The sequence below is a fragment of the Desmodus rotundus genome, chromosome 11 (assembly GCF_022682495.2).
Source record: "Desmodus rotundus isolate HL8 chromosome 11, HLdesRot8A.1, whole genome shotgun sequence".
Taxonomy (NCBI): Eukaryota; Metazoa; Chordata; class Mammalia; order Chiroptera; family Phyllostomidae; genus Desmodus; species Desmodus rotundus.
The window spans coordinates 92,166,613-92,182,062 of record NC_071397.1 but is presented as its reverse complement, the minus strand read 5'-3'; the positions used below and the strand labels follow the sequence as shown (position 1 = coordinate 92,182,062).

General features: G+C 44.9%; 1 protein-coding gene across 1 annotated transcript in view; it reads right to left on the bottom strand.

Annotated features, from left to right (window-relative positions):
• The window catches only part of MTHFD1L (methylenetetrahydrofolate dehydrogenase (NADP+ dependent) 1 like), a 158,598-nt gene that overhangs the window by 85,619 nt on the left and 57,529 nt on the right, over positions 1-15,450 (bottom strand). The window contains exons 19-20 of the mRNA XM_053914293.2: positions 11,823-11,891; positions 5,805-5,916 (exon numbers count right to left, since the gene is read on the bottom strand). Of these exons, the coding sequence (XP_053770268.1) occupies positions 5,805-5,916; positions 11,823-11,891 (181 nt within the window). The remainder of the gene's footprint in view (positions 1-5,804; positions 5,917-11,822; positions 11,892-15,450) is intronic.

Below are 15,450 nucleotides of genomic sequence, written 5' to 3'. Positions count from 1 at the left end.
GAACTGTGTGAAAACCAACGTGCAACAGGAAATGAGGTTCGAAGTGCCGGCTGATTCTGGGATTGAGAAGGTGTTCGGTGTTCTGCAAGGACACCCATCTCATTAATAGTTATGGTGGCTAGTTCAGAACGAAATACTATTTTCTCTTGCAGGGTCTCTGCATTCTGTGTTCAGACAGCTGCTCAGTTGCTAGGGGATTTACCCATGAAGTTGTTTGGACCCAACCACTTAATGAATGGAAGTTGTGATGTTTCGCTTGGCCTGGGGTGCTGTGGAAATTCCTCAGATGCTGGTGTTGGGATCGGAGGAAGTTTGAGCATCTGTTGTAGACCTTCCGTGAGGACATGCGTACGTGATAAAAGTAGAAAAGCATGCTCGGAAGTGGTACCCCTGTCCCCCAAATCAGGATGGTGGCTTCTAGAGAAGCAGAAAGGGAACGGAAGGGAGGGTCACAGGCACCTGAACCCAGTCTCTAATGTGTTATTAAAAAATACTAAAGCAGTGGGGGAGGAGAGGGGCAGGGAGAAAATACAGACAACTGTAATTGAACAACAATAAAATAATTTAAAAACCAACAACACTAAAGCACAGAGCAGTATGCTATGGTTTTGACAAAGCTGAGTGGAGGGAACATGGGTGTTTATTATATCAATCCTCATGCTTTCCAGAATACTGTGTACTCAGAATATTTCACCTTTGGGGGCAGGTGTGAGGCAGACTAGCCGATGGAATAGAAGAGGGCTACACTCTACTACAAAAGCTCGGGAGAGAAAGGTGAGGCGGAATTGAGGCCAGCAGACAGTGAGGGGAGAACGATGCTGCCCACCAAGCTACGGGCGAGAAATCAGAACCCCTGAGACAATAAAAAACAACCTTCTCTTGCTAGGCTTTCCTCAACATAGGGCTTACTAAACACTGCTGGTGGTTAGTAGTTTCCTGAAGGTTAGCGCGTGACCTTCAGCCAGGGTCTCCAATAATTCTACCCCTTTCACCTTTGGTTTAGTTGCAGACACGATCAGTAGAAACAAATCGGAAGTATAATAAAGATGCAGAGTGTGGGCCGACACCAGTGTTTCTAAACAATGTCGACAGGGTGAGGTCTGGGAGAATGAAAGCTCTGAAAGCTGCACAGTCACTTGACGTTAGATTTTTTTTTTTTTTAAAACGGTGGATGAAATTACAGGAATGTTTGGTTTGGTTCTCTCCTACCAAAATAAAGGAATATTTAAAATTTCATAGCAGTAAAAATGGAAACAGAGGACAAGCCAGTAACTGGGTGTAACCAGCAGCACAGTGTCCTGAGGCCCAGGTAGAAAGATTTAAAGGTGTTGGCAAAAGGTCGTGGGGTGAGGGGAGCAGCAAGGAGACGGCAGAGAGGGATTCTAAGAGATAACCTTTCTTAGCAATGTATCGGGGGAAAGATCTTTTAACGTAGTAAGATGAAAAGAAAAAAGAACCCGAGGTATTCTACCACTGTTGGCACATTTCACTATGTATCGGCGGAATATGATTATATTGGCACAATTTTTACATGTGACTAAGCTGTAGACAGGTCATCTGAAATGAATTACTTTTTAATGGGTGGCTGGGAACCAGACGAGAGAGATGAGATAATCACTGCAGGCAGAAGAGCCAACTGATCATCTGCTCAGGTGAGAGGAGCCCCGGGGGCGCATCTCCCGCCACTCAGGGGCTGAGTGCTGGCAGATGTCTGCGTTTCGTTACCTAAGCGTCAGCTGCATCGTCTGTAAGGCAGGGGTAATGACAGCATCCCACAGAACTGTTTAAGGATTAAGTGACAAAGTCTGGGACAACTTCGGCACAGGGTTCAAGCTCAGAACAGCCCAGAGAATGGGAGCATTAATAATGAAAATATTAACGAGGCTTTGTTTCCCAGTCCCACTGAATTTGGCTTGGAACGGCTGTGGCTGCCCATTCCGATCTCTAAATCTTAATCCTCAAGTGGACGAAGCCAAGCCCGATGCATAATTGAAATGGGGGCATGATCTAATCTTTTTTCTCTGCCGCCTTGTCTGCTTATGCTCACAGACCCAGGCAGCACCAGGGGGATGCAGCCTGGCTCTGTGTAATTGTCCAGACAGCAAGGGGAAGACTCACTCAGTTAGGTAACTTCCTGACGTGCACTTTGGATCAGAGTGCGTGATGCAAATGTGGCTGGAAAATTGAAAGGCACCAGGTCTTCACACGCATCGCCGCGAAGGGTAAGGTTAAACAGCAGGCCACATCCATTAGGCATGACATGCAGCCCCTGGTCCTGTATTTTTTTAGGTCATGAACACCTTTGGAGAATCTAATGAGAGCTGTGGAGCTTTTCTGTGGTATGTATATCTTATTACAAAATTTATACTTACATTTAAATTATATTTAAGTGTTTTAAAATTTAATCATTATGAAATTATATTATTCATATAATTAGGCATGTAATTATGGTAGGGGGTGGCTGGTGATCATCAGTTCAGAAACCCCTGGCTATAAAAGTGTAGGCTGCATTCCAGAGGGAAGGCAAGGTATTCATTCAAAACTGGGATCAAAACCAAATTAAGGGAACAGAAAGTAAATTTTGAAAACTATGGTTCATGTGTAAGTCTGAAATCCCTACAAATAGTTTAAATATGAGATAAGTTTTAGAAGCATAGGAACTCGTTGTTACTCTTTTCTTCCTTTCTTTTTTTTCTTAAAAAGAACACATAGTCGGGGTTGGATGCCAAAGCAGTGTTTTGTAGTAAATGCGGTCGAGCGGATTCCCCCGAGGCCCGTGAACTGGAGCAGGAACAGGACTCCCAGTGACCACAGCACTTTCCCCAGATTCTCAGGAAGTGTTTGCTCTAGTCTGACAGATTTCTGCAATTAACTAAATAAACTTCACTCTGTTTCAAGTCTAAGTGGAAGATTGAGTCCATTATCGCAAAGGAATTATTGCAGAGTAGGCAAAATAATTCCTTATGCATGTTGGGATAGAACAAAAAGCTAGGTTAAGCCAAGAGTATGGAGAAAATTCTATCTGAGAAATGCCCACCATCTCTCCAGGTTCTTAGCTGATCAATATGGTCCTTCATCTCCTAAGTGCACCAGACTCGCCAGTTTGAGATTCTGCTGACAGGCTTGTCTCGCACCCCCATTACACGTTGGTGTGGTGGGAAACGTGCTTCCCCGCTCCTACCGCAGATTGCTCGACACATATATAGCAGGAGCTCAGCAAGGATCTCCTGAGGTAAATTACTTCAAAGACTTAAATGGTTATTTTCCATTATTTCCTTTCTGTGTATCACAGAGAAGTGAAATTGCTACATCATTTGCTCTTTTTAATTTTTACCCAGAAATTCTATCAGATTGTTCTTTTTCTGTGAACTACCTTTTCAAATCTGCTGCCCATTTTTTATTGGACTGGTTTTTCCCCTTATCAGTCTGTAGCCCTTGGTGGTTTATACATTCTGAATGCTGTGCATTTGTCTATTATCTTTGTAAATGACTTCTTCCAAGCAGTCACTTGCTTTTTATCCTTACATCTTTTATCATACAATACATAATTTATTTTTTAAAATGTAATCCAAATTATTGATCTTTCCCTTTTGGGTTTCAGCTTTTTATATGTTAAGACAGATAGTCTCCTATAAATAATGACTGAGGATATAGATTCCTCCCTCAGGGTTCACTGCACGTCACTTCTCCAGAGGATATGAAAATGGGGCCACGGCATCATGCTAGACCCGGAGCACTGGCAAAGAGATTGTTTGAGAAGAGACCGGTGCGTCCCTTAGCCCGACAGCCCCTTGGAGGTTTCAAAGGGTTGACAAGGTTATCAAAGGAAATGGTCAACGTGAGGAGTCCCACTTCTCACCTCCCAGTGGGAAGGTGAAGCTTCTCCCTCTTTCCTGGGCTTGTGAGGCTTTAGAAGAGTGACCCAAAGGTGTCTCTGCTTTAGGGGGACACAGTGGTAGACCTGGCGGAGAGAGAAGTCTGCAGGCTGAGACGGCCCATGGCAGAATAGAGGGTCGTGAGAGAGACTCAGCTGCATGCACCGGAAAGCCGGTCAAAGGTCAAAGGTATGTGGTACCTGGAGACCAGGTGGGCCAGCAGCAGCACAGTATAGAAGGGACGCTGCCCAGAGGGCCTCTGCTGAGAGTGAGGGACCACGGCTGGAAGAGGGCAGCTGGTCCAAGGCCACACAGAGAGTTGGTACGTTCTGCAGACGTCATCAGCATCCACATTTGAAGATGCTTTGCCATGGTAACGCATATTCCATAAGTACACACTGACACAGTAAGGACTGGTACAGAGACAGAGAACTCTGCCAGCACAAGATAGAGTGCTTTCTTCTAGCAGCTCTTTTATTTGCGGACTGAATACATTAGAACAACCCCTTCACAAAAGCACCCAGCTTTTCAGTGCCCATCTTTACCCCGCCTCCTTGTCCATTATTAGCTCCACAATTATGCCCTGATCAATTGAGCGAATCCATTTAGACAGCGTGTCTAGCCACTCTCCTCGTGGCCTCGGTACTGAAGACGCAAAGTACATGGGAGCTGTATAGCACAGGCCTTTGAGGAATGAACTACACAAATCCTCCTTTGCTCCTGCCTGTGTGTCTGAAAGGAATTCCTGAGCAGCCTCACAGCCCTGAATGAACTTTATAAAAGTGCACAGCTAGGTTCTTTTGTCTGGCAGAATCTTTCTAATAGAATAACTCACTTCTGACTTTGACACAGGCTGATGACTGGTGCGAAAGAAGCAAGTGCTAGACTCACGTGGTAATCGGACATAACCTGTTGGCCTGTGAAAATCTGTCAGTGTAATCCCTCAATGTCACGGCCTTACCATCACGGGGGTGCGGGGTGGGGGGGGATCTGGCACTGACTGTGCAAACTCTGCAGCAGCTGCCCCTCTTTCTGGCTGGAATATCCAACAAAAGCCAGAGAAACAGGTACCACAAAGGAGAGCTTGAAGGCAGCAAACCGTTGAATCCCTGCCAATTAAAAGTTCCACGTGGACTGGCTGGGACTCTTGCCTCTATCAGGCCACAAGACACGTACGTGGATTCGAGGAAGAGCCAACTGGTTTCATTTTAAGTTATTAATAGTACTACTACTGCTACTAATGGCTAACACTGAATGGGCACTTTCTCCTGTCAAGTTATAACCACCACCAGACAGGGCTGTCCCAGAGCGCAGGGGCTAAGTCTACTCTGCTTGGCACTGCGTCCCCAGCTCTGATTCGCACGCCTTGTATACGGTAGGTTCTCAATATTTGCTGAATGAATCATCTCATTTAGTTTTCACAATAACTCTGTGAGGTTGGATACAATATTGCCATCACCATCTTACAGAGAAGAAAACTGAGGCTCAGAGGCCACTAAAACGTGTCCAAGGTCTGTCAGCCAGTGAGTACCAGAGCTTATACCCAAACCCACACGCACCTGATGTCAGTATCTATGGTTCCACCAAAACATCCTTTCACTAGCAGAGCCCAGACCACAGGGCTTTGCCAGTACTATGACCATCTGTGCAAGGTGAGTCCGAAAGAATAAATGTTGCCCTGGCTAGTGCAGGTCAGTGGATTGAGTGCTGGCCCGTGAACCAAAGGGTTGCTGGTTCGATTCCCCGTCAGGATACATGCCTGGGTTGCAGGCACCTCCCTCTCTTTCTCCTTTCCCCTCTGAAAATAAATAAGTAAAATCTTAAAAAAAAAATGATGTCATGCCCGTGTGGATATCACTCTACTCCAGTCATCATCTGTTAGATGTCTTCAATATTCTGCAACAACTACACTGAACAGAAATGACTTACCTACAAATCCTTCTTCGCCCACGAGTTTCAGGGCAATTTTATCGGCCAGCACTGAAGAGTTGCCGTGGGCGATGTTGGCGAAGGGGCCAGCATGCACGAACACAGGCGTCCCCTGTGGAAGTAGAACCAAAAATTAAAACCCCCAAACACAAACGGAGGTCAGTTTGGGGCAAACAAGGCGGGCAAGACTGCTGGGTGTTTACAAGACTCCCCTCAGCCACCCCGCTTTTATTAATACTGCAAACTTAATGCACAAATTCTCCTGAAGAAAGTTACAACACCCTCTTTCAAAGGTCCCACTTCCTTACGTATTCTAGAGCAGTGTTGTTCCACATTTAATGCTGAACCAAGGAGAAAAAGCACTACGAATCAGCTATTTCCCATGATAATTTTGATAAGCCACCGTGTTTGCTGCCTCACCGACCATGGTATAAACCCCTGACCTCAGTTCACGTTACTTTGCATTTTTTAAAAATGGAATTAGACATTGATGGTCTAAGAGGGTTATTTAATTTTTTTCTCATTAATAAATTAGTTCAAGAAAAATTGAAAGTAAGCATAAAAATCAATTCAATTCATGGCAGACCAACTACATAGGGATATTGTATTTGCAATAATAAGCACGAAATTTTAACATTCACAGTAATAAGCTCACTATTCTGATTTTTAAAAATTCTGTTTAAGTCTTTCTCATTGTTTGTCTTAACATGTTAAGAGTCTGATAACCATTACATTTTAATTCTTTGAACAGAACTGTCTACACATTTATTTTTAATGTTATGTCAATACTTTCCCTTTCTCAATGAGAACAGACTGCAGCCCTGTCTAAAAGAACTTATCCACACGCATGAAAGTGTTCAGGTTTTATTTAGGGCCTGGCCAAGGCCCTTGGGGGTCTGTGTACACGAAGCCTCAGCCCCACCTGTGAAAACACAGGCTGCCCTTTCCCTGACACAGGGGGTGACGTGCGCGAGGTGGGGGCTGCAAGCCGTGGAAGATTCCCACGGACCACGATGGGCTGCTGGCTGAACATGCTTCAAAGCTGAGAAAGCTGAACAAAAGCAGGAAGTGAAAGGAAAATCATCTCTCAGAATGAGAAAGACTGAGTTTATCAAAGCCACTGTGTGCGTTCTCTATTGACGTTTCCTCCCCAAGTCCTCAGGAGGGACAATGGCAGGGTCCTGAGAAGGTCCCATAGATGTATGTGGAAATAAAGCCGGGACTATGAAACCCAAACACACATGTTTGTGGATATGTATACCTGGAGGTTTAGTGTCTAGATCTACCAGTCTACGTATGTCTGATTTCTCACCTCTATTCACATAAACCTTTCAAGTGCTCTGAAGAAAATACCATTTAAAAGACAAAGTCTCTATCACCTCCTAAGCTTCCCAGTCCCAGCAAGAGGCTGCCTGAGTAAGCTCGTGGAGGTGGGAAACATTCAGTGAGGACAAGGTCACAGGACCTGTCCCTGGGCAGGCAGCTGCCTTCACTCCTCTACACACTGCAACCTTGACCGTGGCCATCTGTCTGAAAAGCAGCGGGCACTGGTCTCCAGGGCGGACAGGTGACAGGGTGTGGCTGGGTCAGCATAAACACAGTGCTATTCCTGATATAACCACTCCAAGGACTAGATCAGCAACATTTTAATTTTCATCTAAAATTAAAGGCCACACGATGTGTTAATCACCAGGGCAGTATTAGAGCCCTGGGTTTGGAACTCCCAGGATGCAGACAAGAGTGCAAAAATGTGTACAAATCTTTGTCAGACATTCAGACACACATGCTCACACTACTGGTGTCTGTAGCTATATGACACAATGCACAGCCAAACGCTTTGTCTAAGATATTCTGTGACTAATCCAAAGATAAAAAACTATCTTCTCATGAGTTTGGTATTTTACTTAACATGCAGAACACTTAGGAAAGTAATGCAAGAACTATCTTGGTTTCTCACGATGACAAAGCCATAGATATTCTCCACAATGGACTTTATAAACATTTCGTAAGATTAACATTACCTATTTGCTGACCAGAGCCCTAAAAGAGGTTTGTCCAAAAGAACGTTCTGCAGCACTGAGAACATTCTCCATGCGCACCATCCAGTACAGTAGCCACTGTCCACATAAGGCTACTGAAATGTAGCCAGTATGAATGCAGAACTGAACTGCAAACTTTATTTAACTGAAACTACTTTATACTGAAGTAACCATGTGTGGCCAGTGACTACCCTACTGGATGGCAACGCCAGCACACGAGTATTTCCTAACCCACAGTATAATGTTAGGACCTCTCCACTTCTTTTTTCTTCTTCTTTTTTTAAAAGATTTTATTTATTTATTTTTAGAGAGAGGGGGAGGAAAGGAGAAAGAGAGGAAGAGAAATACCAAGGTGAGAGAGTAACATCGATCAGTTGCCTCTAATACGCGCCCAGACTGGGGACTGAACCTGTAACCCACCCACGTGTGCTGACTGGTGTCACTTTGCTTTGCAGGACGACGCGCATCCAACTGAGCCACACGGGTCAGAGTTCTTTCTCTTCTTAAGTCTTCCACAGGGAAATTCACAACCTGGCTATACATGAGAATTACTGGGGCCCAGGCAGTGTGCCCCATTCATTCCGGTCCACTTGGTCTGGGATGGAACCTGGCACTGCACCTTTACGTCTCTCTAGGTGACCCGAGTGTGCGGCCAGGGTTGAGAAGTACTGGTCCGGTGACTTGCAGCAACGAGACCCGTCACAACCTCCTGTGGACCTAACAGTCAAGTGACTTCAAACACGAGCACAAAAGCGGAATCTACACTCATCAGTGATTTTTAGATTATTTACTAATTCAGATTCCTAGTGCCTCCTGAGCCAGGTTAATCTAAAATGAATGTGCAGGGAACCCAGCTGGCAGAGTTCATACACGCGGACATTCTAGCTGAATACTGTGTTTATTTTTTAAACCATGCCCATCATCTGTTCGAGAATGGAAAATAGGCACCTACATATGAGTACCCAAGAATGGTTTGGGAGAAGCCCAGGCCCACCAATTCCTTCATTAAATGGAATTTGGCTTTTCAAATGGGACGTATGTCGAGGGTGCAAGTTCTTTTTTAGAAAGATAATTATTTAAAACAAGCTGATTATCCCTAAAAATGTGTTCATTTTTGACGGGAAAGTATTATGAGGAAGCATTATCATGTCTCTTTACATATATATTTCTCATTCATTCTGTTACTAATTTAACACATATGTACTCTTAAGAGCCATGTTGTGAAAACATTAAGTAGTCATTTAATTATTCAACGAGTGTTGACTGAGCACCTGATCACGTGAGGCACTTTCACGAGCTCAGGGTACGATGGCGACAGGGTGGAAGGGTCTCACCCTCATCCTGGTGGGAGGAGAGATTCAGCAAGCAAACCAGGCCGTAGGAGATCCCGGACAACGTTCTGTGCCACACGGGGAATGACAAGACTGTGACAGGACAGAGTGGCTGGGGCTGCACTGACTGAGTGGCCCGGAGGCCCCTCTGGGGAGCTGACACTGAAGTGACAAGAGCCCTGACATAAGGGAAGGAGCCACCAGGAGCAGGGGGAGCGTCCAGCTGGCGGTGTCTGCGTAGAGCCAGCCTGGGCTGGGAGGGAGAGAGGATGAGTGACGGGATGGGGACAGGTCAGGGTGGGGGCCAGATCCTTTGGGAGGCCAGAAGTGATCATGGGTAACGCCCAAGAACTCTAAGCAGGAGGGCGACAGGAACCGGATTAGGTTTTAGAGCAGATGAGTGGAGAAAGGTATAGGAAGAAAGCATGGAAAAAGCGAGGCCAATTGGGAGGCTGCGGTGGTGGGGCAGGTGGGCATGTGGGTGGCGGAGGCAGGCTGGGGGGAGGGGACAGGGGCCTCCAGGATGACCTCTAGGTTTTTGGCTTGGAACACTCACTGACTGGGTTTGGGGGAAGGAGCAAGTTGGGAGGAAGGAGAAGGAGGTTGGGAATCAAAGATCTTACTTAGTAAGTTTGAAATGCCTTTTACCTGCCCAAGTGGCTCTTGGTAACTCTACCTACAAGTATGAAATTCTGAGGTCAGGAGAGTCAGAACTGGAGTTTGGGGGTCTTCACATGGCTGATAGTGGGGGAGAGCACAGCTGGAGAAGCGAGGTCTCAGGCACTCCAACATTTAGGGGCTAAGCTGAGAAGCCAGCAAAGGAGATGGAGGAGAGGCCACCAAGAAGGTCCTGGAGAGCAAGATGTCACAGAAGCTGGAAGAAGTGACCCAGAAGGAAGGGCCATCAGCTGTGTCAGATCCTGTTGAGAGGTCATGTAGGCAAGGGCAGAGAAACGAAGATTCGGTCACAGGGTGGGACAGGTGACCTTGACAGGAGCGGTCAGCAGAGATGGAAACTGAGGTCAGGGTGAAGTTACTAAGAAGAGAGGGGAGGTGAGAACGTGTGGACCCCAGTTAGAGACAGTGATGTCCGACTGGGAGGGGAGCAGAGAAATGCGGCAGTAGTTGGATGGGGCCACGGGGCCCCAGGAGGGTTTGGAAGTGTTTGTTTCAAGATAGCTCACATCAGAGCCTGTTTGCCCTGATGGCCAGATGAGGGGAGGAAGGAGCTCAGCTGCAGGAGCGAGAGGCCTAAGAGGTGCTTCTTCTCCGCCCTCCCTGGCTCAGGCGATGGCACATTCCTGCAGAGGGCCTTTGCACTAATGTTACTCTTTCTCCAGATACAGCCTTGGTTCCTTCCTGTCTCTGTTCAAATGTCACCTCATCAGATGCCACACTGCACACCCACATCACTCTCTGTCCCCTCATTCCCTCTTACTTTCCTTCTCCAGTCCTTGCCATCAGCTGACAGGCTATGTGTTGACTTCCTTCTCTATTGTCCGGCTCCCCCATCACAGTGCCGGCTCCAAGAGCCCAGGGGCACTGGTGCTCACTGCTGTGCCCAAGCACTTACGAGGCCTGCTATGTGCTCAGCAAATACTGAATCTCTGCAATGACCCTGTTAGGTGAGGGAGCCCCTGTGACTCTCACCTTGTGACATGGGAGAAAAGGGAGAAGGAGATTATTAAAACACTGCACAGTCAGTAAGTGGAAGAGTTAAGACTCAAGCTCAGCTTTGCATCAGCTGAATAAATGAATAATTGGATGGATATTCCGCCTGTGTTTCTGCTATGTCTTCCCCTCACGTGCTCGCCCTCCGCTCTTCCCTTTGACCCATTACAGCTTGAGGACAAATAGATGCCTGTGTCACTGATGGTATGCATTTCCTCCCAACTCCACTGTTCAGTGACATCAGGAAGAGAGCCAGAAATTGGCCATTGTGGGAACATTTACACCATAGAAATTGGCAAGTGCTACAAATCAGGGATTTTCATCCAGGGAGCTGGCTGTTCATTCCCACTTGTCTCCTTGTCAACTCGACCCAGATACTGCCTCCTTGTCTGCACCCCAATCCTGGGCTGTCATTAGCTAGGAGGAGGGAAGCAGACAATTACTATGTCAAATGAGCAAGACAAGTGACTAAACACCTGGATGAAACAAAGAGGTAGTTTGATGAGGAAATTTAAGTTCAATGAAGACAAGAGCAGGTAAGTCATACACAAAAACCAACATTCTTATAAAAGCAGGGTATTTTATAAGATACCCTGGAAAACATTTCTCAGCATTTACTATGTGTTGTTTGGGAAAAACAAAAATAAAACCACTCAAAAACTAATTATTATAAGAGACTAAGTAAAGAAAAGGCAAAAGAGAAAATACGCAAACGTGGCTACACAATTCCTGGGATATTAGACAGACCTTGAATTGTAAGTTTCTACTCTGGTCAATTCGTACTTCATTTGCCAAGATACGAATTATATTAAAGAACTGTAAACACACTTTTAGTCTTTTTGGAAGACCAAGGAGTTACTCTGATGCTCCCAGTGGGCTCACATCGGCTGGAAAGGCTCACGTCGCCGGGGGACGCACAGGCAATCCAATGAATGCAAACTGTCAACAACTTCTATAAAAAAAAACAAACCACTTACTTCCAGGGTCTGCATCAGATTTGGTTTTATTGCATCTTTCATCAAAACTGTTAAAGCACCTGTCACCCCCTAAAGGAGAGAAAAAAGAAACCCGCATCAATTATTTAACCCCTATCAAAATATCAATGGAATTTTTTAAAAAAGAACTGTAACAAATAATCCTAAAATTTATATGGAACCACCAAGACCTGAGTAGCCACAGCAATCCTGAGAAAGAAAAACAAAGCTGGAGGTATTGTGCGTCTTGACTTCAAACTATATTACAAAGCTGTAGTAATCAAAACAGCATGGTACCAGCACAAAAACAGACATGTAGAACAGAGAGCCCACATATAAATGCATGCTTATATGGTCAATTAATATATGACAAAGGAGGCAAGAACATACAATGGTGTAAAAACAGTCTATTCAATAAAAGGTGTTGGGAAAATTGGACAGATACATGGAAAAAATGAAGCAAGACCACTTTCTTACACCATATGCAAAAATAACTCAAAATGGATTAAACACTTAAATGTAAGAACTGAAATCATAAAGCTCCTAGAAGAAAATATAAGCAGTAAACTCTATGACATAGCTCTTAAAATATTTTTTTGGATATGTTTCCTCAGGCAAGGGCAACAGAAGAAAAAATAAATGGCACTGCATCAAAAAAAAAAAAAAAAAAAGCTTCTGCATGGTGGTAGAAACCATCAACAAGACAAAAAGGCAACCTGCTGAATGGGAGCAGATATTCGCAAATAATATAACCAAAATATGTAAAAAAGTCATACAGCTCAACATCAAAACACAATCCAATTAAAAAATGGGCAAAGGACCTGAACAGACATTTCTCAAAGGAAGACATACAACAGCCAACAGACACACGAAAAAATGCTCAGTGTCCCTAAACACCAGGGAAATGCAAATCAAAACCACAGGGTATCACCGCCCATCTGTCAGAACAGCTATTATCAAAAAGAAGCAAATAACAAATGTTGGCGAGGATGTGGAGAAAGGAGAACCCTGGTGCACTGTTGCTGGGAATGTAAATCGGTGCAGCCACTGTGGAAAACAGTATGGAGATTGCTCAAAAAACTAAAAATAGAACTACCATGGGACCCAGGAATTCCACTCTTGGGTATTTATCAAAAAGAAAAAAAAATAATTAAAAAGGATATATGCACCCCTGTGTTCACTGCAGCACTACCGGTAACAGTCGAGATATGGAAGCAACTTAAGTGTGTATCATACGTGAACGGATAGAGAAAATACACACAGTGGAACATCGCTCAGCCATAAAAAAGAACGAAATCTTGCTATTTGCAACAAGATGGAAAGACCTATCATGGTAAGTAAAATAAGTCAGAAAAATAAAAATACCGTATGATTTCAGTTACACGTGGAGTCTAAAAAACTAAACAAATAAACGAAACAAAACAGAAACAAACTCATAGATCCAGTGAACAAACTGATGGTGGGGTGGGAAAGGGAAGGTGATTAAAAAGTACAAACTTCCAGTTATAAGAAGACGCCACAGGGATGTAAGGGACAGCATAAGGAACAACCGTACGATAGCTGCGTAGGGTGACGACGGTTACTGGACTTATCGCAGGGGTCACAAGGTACATAAATGCTGAATCGCTATGTTGTACAGCTGAAATTAACATAACTGCATGTCAACTAGAATTAAAAAATAAACCGAACAAACATTTTCTCCCATAAAGAAAAAAGCAACACTGATTACTGACAAAAGTTGATCCTGCCTCACCAGCCTGTCCCCTGGGTGGGCATCCTGTGACACAGCACAGCACCCTCCATCCACCCCTCCCCACCTGAATGTGTGTCAGCCACGTAAGACCTAACGAGTGATGAAGTAACAGTCACTGCAGTTCTTCCAAACCCTTCCTGGAGGGTGTTTAAGACGTCTGCCAGAAAGCAGATCTTTCAGTCCGCCTACAGGTGTTTTCGGGCAATTCTGCTCATTATTTTTTCATCACCAGAGATTTCATTATTGCCCAAAGAAAGACAGGAAGAACTGAAACAAGGCTATTCACAGAGTGGGTGAGGGCGCCGTCTCAAAGCACCCACTCTGGTTTCCCACAGCCTTTCCACCTCTCACCCCGGACAGAGAAGGCACTCCCAACACTGAAGCCTTTGAAGGCTTCTCGTTTTCTGGGTCTCACACTCTCTGTCTGCCTACAGTGCGGCTGCCTCCTCCCAGTCCTAGGAAGCTCAGGGCAGGGCCCCCGCTGAGTCCCCTTTCCTGGAAGAGAGGAAAGACTACAGGGATGAAGTCTCGGCATTACTGGAAAGAGTTGGTCACACCCTGGCTGGTGTGGCTCAGTGAATTGAGTGCTGGCCTGCAAACCAAAGGGTCGCCAGTTCAATTCCCAGGTAGGGCACATGCCTGGGTTGCAGGCCAGGTCCCCAGTTGGGGAAATGTGAGAGGCAACCACACATTGATGTTTCTCTCCCACTCTCTTCCTCGTTTTCTCTGAAAATAAATAAATATTTTTTTAAAAGTTGGTCAAATAAGGCCACATGGCACACTTAAAAAAAAAAAAAAATCCCTTCCAGCTTTTAAAGACACTGGGCAAGTATCTCCCCCCCTCCCCGTCCCCCCGCTGCCATAGTTTGCATTAGCGTTAACTTGGGCTGTTGTGCATTCTATGGATTTGAGGGCAACTGTCTTTTAACAAACCAGTCAGTTATTGGAAGGCGATACTATGAGCAAATGCATGTGAATGCAGCTGTGAGAAAGTTAAGTGGCGTGGAACAGCTCAGTGGGGAATCTAGAGAATCTTCCTCTCTCCAAAGTGCATTAGTTTATTACTCTCTCCTTCTTCTATCACCAATGAGGTCCATTTCTCTTAGGTGACCAATTTCTATTTTTACAATATTTCACCGTTTAAGATTTATGTAAGGAAATCCAATTTATTTTTCACTTGATTTTACAAAATACACACTGTAAGAAATTATAAACACATTAAGATGTTTTACTTTTAAAGTTGCTGGCAAGGATTGGTGCAAATAAATCAATTCTCTTTTCCTAACACAGAGCAGGTAGAAGAAAAATAGCCGTTTGCTTGCTTTTCTGCACACAGTCTTTGCTTCTAGTTCCTGGTCAAATACACCTAGCTCAAGAAACTAAAAGAGAAAGGAAACTGGGCATTTCTCAGGTGGATTACCACCTGCTTGGCTTTCCATGCCACATCTCATCTTCTGTCGCTCCTTACACTCTGTTAGCAAACCCATGCAAAGACACTTCTCCTCCGGGAACAGCTGGGGCTGCCATGCCCACTGTACGCTAAGTCACTTGTTCCCTTTCCCGGGGCCGCAGAGCGGGGAGCTTGAACATATTCTTCCAGGGGATATCAGAATCAATTATTTTCTAAGGAAGTTGAGAGGCCATCTATTCCCATTTTCACTGCAATACATAAGTCTCTTTGACCAAATTGAAAATAAGCCATAAGGTAGTAAAATGACAGTATAGAAGCTCCAGCGTCCTCCCTTAATTTCCTATGGCGGACCAACTGCTGAGAGTTCCAACTCAGTGCCATGCAGTCTGCAGAAATTTAAGTACTTTTGCAAAGAAGAAACACGAAAGATAACTGCAGAAAGCAAACCCTGAGTTTGTGTCGGATCC